This window comes from Ctenopharyngodon idella, chromosome 17 (genome assembly GCF_019924925.1).
Source record: "Ctenopharyngodon idella isolate HZGC_01 chromosome 17, HZGC01, whole genome shotgun sequence".
NCBI lineage: Eukaryota > Metazoa > Chordata > Actinopteri > Cypriniformes > Xenocyprididae > Ctenopharyngodon > Ctenopharyngodon idella.
This window is the reverse complement of record NC_067236.1, coordinates 11057926-11070393: the sequence shown is the minus strand read 5'-3', so window position 1 is coordinate 11070393 and position 12468 is coordinate 11057926. Positions and strand designations below refer to the sequence as shown.

The window sequence follows — 12468 nt, the reverse complement described above, 5'->3', positions numbered from 1 at the left end:
ATGAAATTAATGCATTATACAATATTCAGGATACTGTCGAAAGTGCCATGCTGTACTGTAATGTCAGTGCGTCATGCAAAGAAAAGGGATTCATTCAAACTATAGTCTCACATAGCCAGATCTATACAGTCTATATAGTCTCAAATATACTTTATAATCAAACTATGGCTACGTACACACTGCAGCTAAATTCAGTTGTCAGTTCACCTTCTAGTGCTTAATCCTGTTCTGTACACACACAGTTCAGTAATTTACGGGATACAACAACCACATTCTACAACCAAATTAAAGGGGTAATTAACCCTAAAAATGAAAAGTCTGTCATCATTTACTCACCTTCAAGTTGTTCCAAACCTGTTTGAATTTCTTTCTTCTGTTGAACACAAAATAATATATTTTGAAGAATATGGGAAACCAAACAGTTGACTGTTTGGTTTCCGACATTCTTCAAAATATCTTTTTTATCACTAATAACGAGTTTCTGAGTTCTACATATAGCCCCTTTAATATGTAAGAGATAATCCACAGCTAGCTGTGTATTAAACGATTTGAATGCACAACGTGAAGGCAAAGAACCACCCCATGCAAAGCAGCAACTGCGGAGTGCATTCAAATTGTTTAATGCACAGCTAGCTATGAATTATCCCGCTTATACCATGGTCATTTACCAGCTTTGACTTAAAGCTGTCATTGATGTTTACAGCATTAAATTTGACTGGAAGTGTTAAAATGGCAGTTATTTTTGTCAGCTATGACTTGTTAGAGCTAGCATTCTGTTCTCTTTAAATCAGACACAGAGATAAAGTAGTATGGTAAGGTTACATTTATTTGATTAGAACATAACATTTATTTATTTATTTGAAACTGTTTAATTGCACACCTTCCAGCCAATCATAATCGGGTATTCAGACTAGCCCATGGCATAAATGTATATATTTGCATTCAGAATTAAATGAAAAGCCACAACGGAGTAAAAAAGTTTTTTGTTTTATTTTCCTGCCCACTCATGTAGATGGTTTTGGAGGGTATACGTGGTTCTGGCATTGAAGGGGATATTGCTATAGACGATGTGACCATAGAGGAAGGAGAGTGTCGAGATCCCCCACCCAGTAGTAGTGAGTATATTGGTCAAGAGTTTTTAAAGCATTTTTTTTTTTAAACAATGGCTTTTTAGTTTATTGCAATGATATAGAAAAAACAGTAATTGTTATTAATGTCATGCTATTGTAATGAAGACCAAATTGATTGAATTAATACATGCAATTCTTTCATATTTATTTATTTATTTTTTGAAAGAACTCTTTTATGATCACCAAGGCTGCATTTATTTTGATTACAATTTAAAATACCTTTTTACATTTTGATATGTCCTAAAAAATTATTCCTGAATTTTCAGCAGCTATTACTCCAGTCTTAAAGGATTAGTTCACTTCTGAATGAAAATTTCCTGATAATTTACTCACCCCCATGTCATCCAAGATGTTCATGTCTTTCTTTCTTCAGTCGAAAAGAAATTAAGGTTTTTGATGAAAACATTCCAGGATTTTTCTCCTTATAGTGGACTTCAATGGCCTCCAGACGGTTGAAGGTCAAAATGACAGTTTCAGTGCAGCTTCAAAGGGCTTTAAACGATACCAGACGATGAATAAGGGTCTTATCTAGCGAAACGATCGGTCATTTTCGAAAAAAATACAACTGTATATGCTTTATATAAACAAATGTTCGCCTTCTAAGTGCCTCCGCCAAAACCGCATTTCTGTGTTCTCCAAAAAGTTTACGCTGTATGTTTTACGCCTTCCCTATTCAACTTACGGAACGAACGCAGCGGCAGTTAAATTTTTTCTGTAAATAGAATAGGGAAGGTGTAGGACATACAGCGTAAGCATTTTGGAGAATGCGGAAATGTGGTTTTGGCGGAGGCACTTAGAAGGCAAACGTTTGTTTATATAAAACATATACAGTTGTATTTTTTTCGAAAATGACCGATCATTGCGCTAGATAAGACCCTTATTCCTCATCTGGTATCGTTTAAAGCCCTTTGAAGCTGCACTGAAACTGTAATTTTGACCTTCAACCGTTTGGAGGCCATTGAAGTGCACTATAAGGAGAAAAATCCTGGAATGTTTTCATCAAAAACCTTAATTTCTTTTCGACTGAAGAAAGAAGGACATGGGCATCTTGGATGACATGGGGGTGAGTAAATTACCAGGAAAAGTTTATTTGAAAGTGGACTAATCCTTTAAAGGGTTAGCTCACCCAAAAATTTAAATTCTGTCATTTATTACTCACCCTCATGTTGTTCCACATCCATAAGATCTTCAGAACACAAATTAAGATCTTTTTGATGAAGTCTGAGAGGTTTCTGTCTCTCCATAGAGAGCCAACGCAACTACCACTCCAAGGTCCAGAAAGGTAGGAAAAGACATAATTAAAGTACTCCATGTGACTCCAGTGGCTTAAACTCAATTTTATGAAGCGATGTGAGTGCTTTGTTTGCACAAAAAAAAAACATAATTTATCACTTTACTTACAAAAATATTGATCTGCGATGCATGTTCACGAGAGCTTCACGACACGTGTGTTTTGTTCAGACTCGCGAGTCAACTCAACGCAAATGCATCACATTGCATCACGATGCATTCATTTTGTGTTCACGTGAGAGCTGGCATTAGCTGCATTTCCACCAAAATTACCCGAAACTGGAATTTGTCCCAGGAACTTTTTTTCACCCAGACATATTGCTAGCGGCGTTTCCATAGCGGTCTAAAGTACCGTGAAGACAGTCCGGTGACGTAGGACTGCGCACGACTTTCCAGTTCCCGCTAGATTTCATCCTCCGCATATAAGCTTAATAAAGCCTAAACCTCATTGTCATTGTCAGTCCATCGGCCATATTTTTAAACTCCATTGTTGATTCGAATAGCAAATAACTCTTACTGCACGCACCATAACAGATTTTAAAAAACGATGGTTGAAATAAAATGCTGCTTGAAGTCAACCAATCAAAATGCTGCGTGAACTCCCCTGAAAGTTCTGGAACTTTGAAAAAGTACTACCTAGCAAGCATGTACTTTCTGAGGGGAAATTTTTTAGCCGGAATTTCATTTAGACCCTAGTTCTTGCAGTCGAAACACACAGAGTACCACCCCAAAGTTCCTAGTTCCTGGGGAAAGTTCCTGCGGTGGAAACACGGCTATTGTTGTGTGAACACACTTTGAATAATATTATTTTGTAAGTAAAGTGGTAAATAATGATTTTTTTGTAAACCTCTTTACAAAACCCCTTTTAGAAACCTCTTAAGCCTCGTTCAGACTGTCAGTCCAAATCCGATTATTTGTGTATCCGATTGGAATCTGATCTAAAAATTTTAATGTCCACACTGTGTATCGCAAATGTTCAGATCCGATTTGTGTGTCCATGGTGCTTTTTCGTTTTCCGGAATATCTGCATTGGTTTCTATGGCAATGACAATGCGTTCGTAGGTATATACCAAAAACAACAACAACCACAACATGGAGGGGTTTGCAATACAGATGTTGTCTTATTTACATCATGATAATGTGTAGCCGCCGGCGCTGGACTACTGCGTTATGATGAGGCAACGGCAGAAACATAGGAGGCTGGTATGAGCGGCTTTATTCCGTGCTGTCGTCTCCCTCGGTCTCAAAACATGTCTCAGTTATAGCCTATTGCTAATTTCTGCTCGTCCGGCACTTTGCAACAACACAGCCTTGTTTCTGCAGCGACTTTCAGCATGTTTCCTATAACAACGTCTGACGTTTACGTTTTACGTTGCGTGAGAAAGTCACATAAACCACGTGAAATCAGAGCGGTCAGACTGAAACGGATTTCCATAAATGCGATTTGAATAGGATTCCAAACCACATATGAATGTAGCTCGAAACAGATTTGTAAAAATCGCATTTAATGTGGTTTTTGGCCGTTCAGACTTGATCTTAATCGGATTTGGACTGAACGAGGCTTTAGACTTCATCAGAAAGATCTTAATTTGTGTTCTGAAGATGAACAACAGTATTATGGATGTGGAACAACACGATGGTGAGTAATAAATGACAGAATTTTCATTTTTGTGTGAACTAACCCTTTAAGTCTTCACATGATCCTTCAGAAATTCTTTCAGGTTTTTTTTTTGATGAATAGAAAGTTAAAAAGAACAGTGTTTATTTGAAATATTATTTTTTTTTATTTTTGATCAATTTAATTAAACATTTGCTGAATACCTGTTCAGTCTAAATAAATAAATCACAAGATCACACAACAGTGGAAGAAATTTTTGTGTAGGATCAAGCCTAGCGTGACATGGACTGTATTATCTTTAATTTTTCCTATCCATAATAAGATAATTTACCAGCTTTTTAATGACTCTCAGCAAACTTTTACAATCCACTCTCTTTTGAATTAAAGCATAGCACGTTGCAAGAAAGATGTTCTAGAGATACAGAGCGAACCTCATTAAACTTCTAAAGGATGGAAGAATTGTTAATCTCTGAATTATTTACACAACACTGAGAATTGAATATTTGTTCACATCCTTAACTGCATTTGTTCTTGTCTTTATTCCCACAGATATAAGATCCCTGGCCTCTCCCGCTGCAGTGCATATATGGCAGCTCTGTCTCACTTTACTTTTGGTCTTGGTTGGCCTCCGAAGGTGACCTCATCACATCGAGGTGGAACCCAGCTTTGGCATTCATAGAGATTTTGGCTGACTCGGACTGCCTGAACACAACAACCAAAGATTCATCCCGTCTACACAAAAGGAACGTAGGTTTTAGATCAGTGCGAATGAAGAGGAAGCCAGGGTGGGAATCTAAAGCTCGCTAACACATTGACATGAGTATTCTTCTGGAGTCCAATGAAGATCTTGAGAAAAAGCCCATTACTGTTGTCAGTGTTAGAAAGAAAAGAACAGGTGGATGGTTACAGCAGGACGGCTTGAGAGACTTGATAGGGGAATCTTTCAAAGCACAAAGACATAACATGTATTTCTATCACTACATGATTTTTGCTTTGTTGAACGTCTGCTTCTGTCATCAAAGACCTCATTATGTCACAATACATAATACTGAACCACATGAAGGAAGCTTCTGAGAAGGAAAAAAAACAAGGATACCAGAGATGGTAACAAAAACGAATGATCATTTGAAAAAAAAAAATTTAAATGTTTTCGTTTTTTTATATCTGAAAATAGAAGTATGTCAGATACAGTCGCACTTTTTGTTTCTCCCAGTGCTCTGATTTTATCGGTTTGATGTGAACATCAGGGCTCCACAAATGTGTGTTGTTTTAAAGGGGAGTTCAGTCTCAATGTAAAGTTTGTTTTCGGACAGATGGGGCGTTCATGTACTTGTTCTTTGTGCTTTAACAGATCAAGTTTAACAGACAGCATCCTGATACACCCTTTCTGGGCTTCATATGTTTCATTCTTACTCTATGTGTTTCGTTATATTAGGTATGTTACCAAACTCATCTGAATCGATATTAACAGCTAATCACGCAGCTGACACAATGAACACCGTCTCTCACTGAGAATCATTGAGTTGACCTTTCATTTCAGTGCAGCTTTGCTAAACAACAGCAGTAGGGAACTGTTGAACATCACGATGTACCTGCTGCTAGTGAGGATCTGAATCTCCTGACTGTGTCCGCTTGCAGTTGTTCTCCTTAGGTGCGTAAAGATAGCCGTCATCTGTTCGCTAAGGAACATGGAGTTGCTGTCTGTTATGAAATCAAGTGCCTTCAGAACCTCTGTAAAATCATTTTACTGTGCTACTGTATCATCTATAGCATTTCCGTTTGGCACGGTTTATAGCATACATACACACGTGAGATGAAAGGTGAAAATCAGAGAGCCACGATGAGAGACGGGTGCAATGTTGCAGCCCATCACTGGTGTCTTGAGTTCCACATACTGTTGATAGATAATGACTTATTTTTATTTCGACAGTATACGTCCCACCTGCTCCACATCCGACTGATATAAGGAGAGCAATGGTGGTGGGACTGGACTAAAAGCACCATTGATTCATCAGTAGGACATCTGGGAGCTATTATCACCAGGTGAAAAACAGCCGGGAGGGTCACTATGAAATCCTCCTTCGATCTGATGAGACTTCTGTGCCGCCGAAAAAAATACATTTTTTTTCCAACATCCCGAGGACTGAGAGGTATGACAAAAGGTGGACCTTTAGAGGACCGATGCTCTCACTGTACAAGATGATCAGCCTTGATCTGGATCCATCTGGTTGGATTCTTACAAATGATATTTTATTACTCTAAAGAAAATGACTGCTTTTACAAAAACTGAACTACAAACTATGAACTACCTGAGACCATCCGTTACCTTAACCAGCTGGTTTTTGGACATGTATTGTAAAATCACTTTTCTCATTCATCTCATTTATTTCTGAGGAAGAATTTCGTTGCTCTCTCAGTTTTGTCAGCCCAAAAATGTTGTTTTGGACAACATATATATATATATATATATATATATATATATATTGTCTTCAACATTTATTCATTTATAAAATCCCTTTGCATTACTATATTATGGCATAATTTGAATCTATAGTATGATATTATAAAATAATATCAAATATATGAGATTATATGCAAAGACACCTGGTAGGGAGGTCTATGGAAACGGTTTCACGCTTATTCAGACAAAGCACAATGTGAAATATTAATGTCAAAATTCAGAAACACAATACCTTCAACACACAATAAGTTGTTTTTCTCAATTTTATTAAAGTTACAATCAACAGGAATAAACTACCGAATTCTTTACATAAAGAAAAAAAAAGATATTTTACATCTCGGTTCAATAAAAGGCTTTCATGGTATTGTGTTTGTGTTTTTGTTTTTTTGTTTTTTGATGCTTTCATTAATTAGACATTTTTTCAGTTGCTTGGACATCTTGAGAAAAAAATGCTATTATATGGCCAAGCAAAAACAGCAAATTATCAGTTTTTATCCTCTGAATTGAGTACTGATTGATCCATGGAAAAGTTTCTCAGAAACGATGGATGGATGGATGGATGGATGGATGTCTATAGGTGCCAGGTGTAGAAAAATTATCAACAATACATTGTTTGATGCAATAATTTGTCCATATAGTAAATAAAGCTGTGTAGAGCTTTTTTTTATTATTGACTCAAGCCGGATTCAATCATTCAAGCAGCACTGCACATGTGTGTGGGGAGATACATTTTGTCATTGCATAAAATGAAAGCTTTGAATTTTTGAAAAGAGGATGTGCAGTTACAGTTGCACTAACCATCACTTAGCAGAACATTTGTCGTCTTAATTATGATAAAACCCATGTGTGGTTGCGCCTTGGGCTTCAAACCCTCTTTAAGCTCTAAAAAGTGTCTGCTAAATGAAGTTGCAGATAGACTGCAACTAATCCTTACAAAGACTTATTTTGTAGTTTGAGGGGTCTCACCATAGGGGGTCTGGTAGTTTCATCAAAAATAGTTTCATCAAAAGTAGATTACAGATTCAGTTTTTGGCCTCATTTGATCTTCGGTCTGCTTACGCAAAATACAAAAGTTGAAATTGTAAGAATTTATGTAAAATGGCATTGGGTCTTATTGAAATGGGTAACACTTTATTTCGTTGGTCCACTTTAGACGTTCTACTAAGTTTGCAACTATATGTCAACTACTCTCATTAGAGTATTAGTAGACTGTCTGCTTAAAGGGGACCTATTATGGAAAGTTCACTTTTATAATGTGTGTGTCCACAGTGTGTGTAAACAACCAGCCTATAATGGTAAAAATCCACCCACTACTTTTTTATAATCCCCATAAATCATAAGAGTGGGGGAAGCCCCGGCCATGACTGGCGAGGGAATTTGCCCTGTTAGCTTAGCTCCTCCCCTGAGTGAGCCGTACACAGTCTGCCATGTTTATCTCCTCTCCAGAGCATTTAACAACAGCATTCAAGTAAGAAATGTAGTCTTATTAAAACTCCTAAAGTTATTTAATCAAGAGCAGTGAGTGAGTTTTCTGATTTTCTTTTGTCGTTTGGTTCATTTTAACAGCATATACAGCAGTAGGTACTGTATATTACGCTGCTTTCACTTATACACGGATGATCTAATATATACATGATTTCTTTCCCTGCTGTTTACATTCACAGACATAACTGTGTTTATATGAACTTTGTGGGGTTTTTTAGACGTAACCTGTGTATTTGACCGTTTAAGTGCAATAAGACGTGAAAGAGGAATCGGTTTATTACTCAGAGGATGCGCCGTCTGACAGAGCTTTCTGTGCGCGTTTCAGATGTGTTCGCTCAGAAAACCATATATCGGAAGTTAAACTGTTATGGCTTTAAAACGCATGCAAATAATTAACTTTCATGATGATGAAGAACTGCAATGTCACGTGAGCGTGGTCACGATAGAGATGATGATCAAAGCCAAACAGATGTTTTGTTCGTTTTTTTGCAGTGTTGCAGCTAGGAGCTGTACAGGCTCCGCCCTCTTCCGGAAGGCGGAGCCTCATTTGCATTTAAAGATACATGCACGAATACAGCATGTTTTTCCTTTCACTCAAAAATGGGCATTTACAACATGGTAGAATAAATGATCTGTGGGGTATTTTGAGCTGAAACTTCACAGACACATTCTGGGGACACCTGAGACTTATATTACATCTATTTTGATGGAACCCCAACAGACATTCTACTGACTATAAGTAACCTTGCAGCTACATGTCAACTTATTCTACTAACCTGAACCCTAACCCTAAGTCTACTAATACTCTAATGAGAGTTAGTTGACATGTAGTTTACTTACAGTTAGTAGAATGTCTAAAGTGGTCCATTGTAATAAAGTGTAACTCTGAAATGTGTTCCATTCAGTTCAGGCTTATTTACTGATCTTGACAGAAAGTTTAGCAAATTTTATAGCCTTTGAGTACATTTTCTCTCAAACCTCATGCATCAGATATATCATGTTTGTGGGTTTATCTGTTCAGTTAGGTGGCCAAATAAATCCACATCTTTATAAACCAAAAAATAAGAACTACAGTTTTTCCTAATGACGAATATTTGTTTACCTGTGCAAACTTCTTGCAACTTCTGACCTTTGTTTAAAAAGAAATAGATTAACTTCTATCAAGCGTGGAGGACTTTTGCACATAATACCCTGGAGCTTATGATGCTAGGGATGGTTAAAGACCCTCCATTAGGTTATTTTATAAGTACCCATATGATTATCTGTAATTTATGGTCTGAAAGTCCCTACAAGCAGGCCCATTTGTCACCAGTGACAAGCCACTGAGAAAACACACCGTAATGTATAAAGCTAAAGGCAACTTTGCCTTCTGCCTTCCAGTGCTGTCATGTGAAATGAGATTATAGCAGAACAGGTTGGACACCCTTCTATATTTATCTCATTAAAATTATTGTATGAGGTGCTAGTTAATAGCTATCATACATCAAATGTAAATGATTTTTTTTTTTTTTTTTTTTTTTTTTTTGGGTGGTCTGGGTGTTTTGAGGGGTATGATTTGCCTGTGCTTGTAAAATATCTTCCCATAATCCATTATTTCATGGTGAAATGCTCCAAACAAAGCAAGTACCATCTGTTTCTATGCCTACAATGCTGTACATTTTCATCTCTATCCTTCTTTCTCTTTGCCCCACTTCCTCTCATGTGAAAATATTAACTTAACATACAAATGAGAAAACGTTGCCAGACCAGTGATGCAAACCAACAGAAAAGCATATTGTTTGAGCGGATTATTGAGAAGAGCTGGACAGATTTTAGAAAATATCCTGCCATGCTGAAAACACTGGACTCGCAGTAGTACTTCAGGGATATTCTCATATCGTTTAAAGCAAAGAACTTGTCAAGTATCTGTCAATGAGTTTTTAATAACTTACACATTTATTATCAGCTTGTGTAGCATTACCTGTCCTGCAAATGCAGTTTTTGCTATGGATACATTATTAATATTATTTTTGCGGATCTATTCGGCTGCAATACCGCACTGATCATTGACCTGACTGGACCAATAGATCAATAATATTACTAAATAGCTTTTATTAAAAACACATAATTGTATTTACAGGATTTATGGTTCACTGGTAACATAGCCGGAGGGTGAACCAACTCTAGGGTAAGGCTAGATGCGATTCCTCCATAAAAACACATAAGTCTATGTCATGAAATAAACATGAAAATCGTCTATCAGCAACCTACACATCCCAGCATAAACGCAAAAAAAAAACCGTTATCTTCAAATTCTGAATGAATTAGGCCTAAAAAGCGTGCATAAAACCACTTCCTTTATAATCATTAAGCTGTCAATCATAATTCATCGCGATCTCACAAAGTTCTGCTAATCGATTAAGCTGACTGTACAATGAATATCTTATTTGGCCTATAATAACTATACTTTTTTGTTAAAAGTTAAATTATAATGAGAGGATTTGAGTGTGCAGATCTCAGCACTGGACAAGAAATCATCAGATATGTTTGTGATTGGCTACATTGCTCAAAGATGCAAAAATATGTTGTAAATAGAAAAACCTGTTTATATTAGTTTCGACGCTCTCAAGAGCACAATCACCAAATCTGTTTATGATGAGACTGAGAGCATTAGCGAGAGTGCAGAATTCAGTCAGAATTCCGAGTTCAGCTCGCGCACTGAACAAAACTCCGGCGTTTCAGCGATGATAATAAATAATATCAATAAAAAAGAATAATAATAAAAAAAATAGCATTTATATTTCTGTATAAATAGCATTTATAGCCTATTTTTTATGTTATTAAAAGTGGGTTTTATGGTGAGGTGTGTTGCGGACCAGGCGTGATGGGCCACTTTGTGCCAGAAAGACCAGGGCCACTTTTTTGCCCCAGTCCGCCCCTGGGCGGGGCTAATTAGCATATTCATAGATCCGTGTATATTAAATGAGGCAAGGATGTAGAGTTACATTCAAGCTATTTTAAGGCATTAAGAATTTTTTTTCAAAGGAAAAAACGTTTAAATATATCATTTTGGTGATCAAACATGAGTTTTAAGGGATAAAATTATTGACTACAGGAGGACTTTAACATTAATGTATTAATTAACATGAACTAACAATGTGCAATACATTTGTTACAGTATTTATTAATCTTTGTTAACGTTGGGTAATAAAAATAGTCAATTGTTTATTCATGTTAGTTGCAGTGCATTAACTAATGTTAGCAAATACTACAACATTTGATTTTAATAATGTATTAATATAATTATTTTAATAATGTTGAGATTAACATTAGCTAAGATTAATAAATGCTGTAGATATTGTTCATTCTTAGTTCATGTTAACTAAAGTTGTTAACTAATGAAACCTTATTTTAAAATGTAACCGACTGACTTGTTTTTAAAATGAAATATTAATATAGCTTTATAAAGCTTTTATAAAGCTGCTTAATAATGATGTTTTTCAAATAGCTTAATAATTATCATCATAATTTATTATTGACAGGATTCATTGGTTCATTCGTTTTATGAATTTGAAAAACATAATAGTGAAATATCTACAAATCTGAGAATATCTACAAATATCTACAAATAGCTTCGTATGAATAATTTTAACCATTTTTGAGCAATGTTTACTGTTGTTTAATAATGAATAGCCTTAATTAAACTATTTGAAAGCACTAATTATTGAAAAACATCATTAATGCTAGTGTATTAGTGAAAATTATTATTATTAATAATATGAATATAGCTTTTGTGAAACTGTTAGAAAAACCTGATTATTATAATCAATAATAATAATAAGCTTAATAATATTAATAAATAATCATAATTTGACCGCTGTTTTTTGTCTACCATAAATAGCTTTAATAAAGCTATTTGGAAAAACATCAATTTTAATATGTTTGTTTTAGTGAATATAAATATTAATTATAATTAATTATGATTAATAATAATTAGAATAGCAATAGTTCTAATATGGCTGTTTTTGTTTGAATCTTGCTTTAGTTCCTGCAGTACAAAGCATAGTATTTGACAGCTCTCTAATCAAAAATTTAAGATTGCATTATATAATACAAGAAAAGCTTTCACCCTCTGTGCCTGGTAGATTCTGCGGTTCAATTAGACTTAAATCCTGTGATGTGCGCGTTCACTGAAGTTTGAAACACTGTAGGGCCCGAGATTCCATCCACCAGAGATTTCTCTGTGAAGTCTCTGCTTTACACTTCAACAGGCTAACGTCTTCTTCACAGACGCTCCACACACACACACACACACTCTCTCCCTGAGAACAAACCTGAGCCTCTGCCTTTCTTACACACTCTTGTGGGTTATTTCACACTTTGCAATCTGGGCCTTCTTCAACACAATATGTCATTTTGACTAAGCGCAAGTGACATGGAAGAGAATCAAACAAACATTTTATAAAGAGTTTGATAGAACACATATTATGTTCAAATGCGATTTC

General features: G+C 35.9%; 1 protein-coding gene across 2 annotated transcripts in view; it reads left to right on the top strand.

The window, feature by feature from the left end:
- The window catches only part of mdga2a (MAM domain containing glycosylphosphatidylinositol anchor 2a), a 157638-nt gene extending 150775 nt beyond the window's left edge, over positions 1-6863 (top strand). The window contains exons 16-18 of one of the 2 annotated variants that reach the window (XM_051868285.1): positions 1013-1115; positions 2377-2412; positions 4588-6863. In XM_051868285.1, the coding sequence (XP_051724245.1) occupies positions 1013-1115; positions 2377-2412; positions 4588-4676 (228 nt within the window). In that variant the 3' untranslated portion in view covers positions 4677-6863. The remainder of the gene's footprint in view (positions 1-1012; positions 1116-2376; positions 2413-4587) is intronic. The other variant, XM_051868286.1, reaches the window with a different exon arrangement.
- The last annotated feature ends 5605 nt before the right edge of the window (positions 6864-12468 follow it).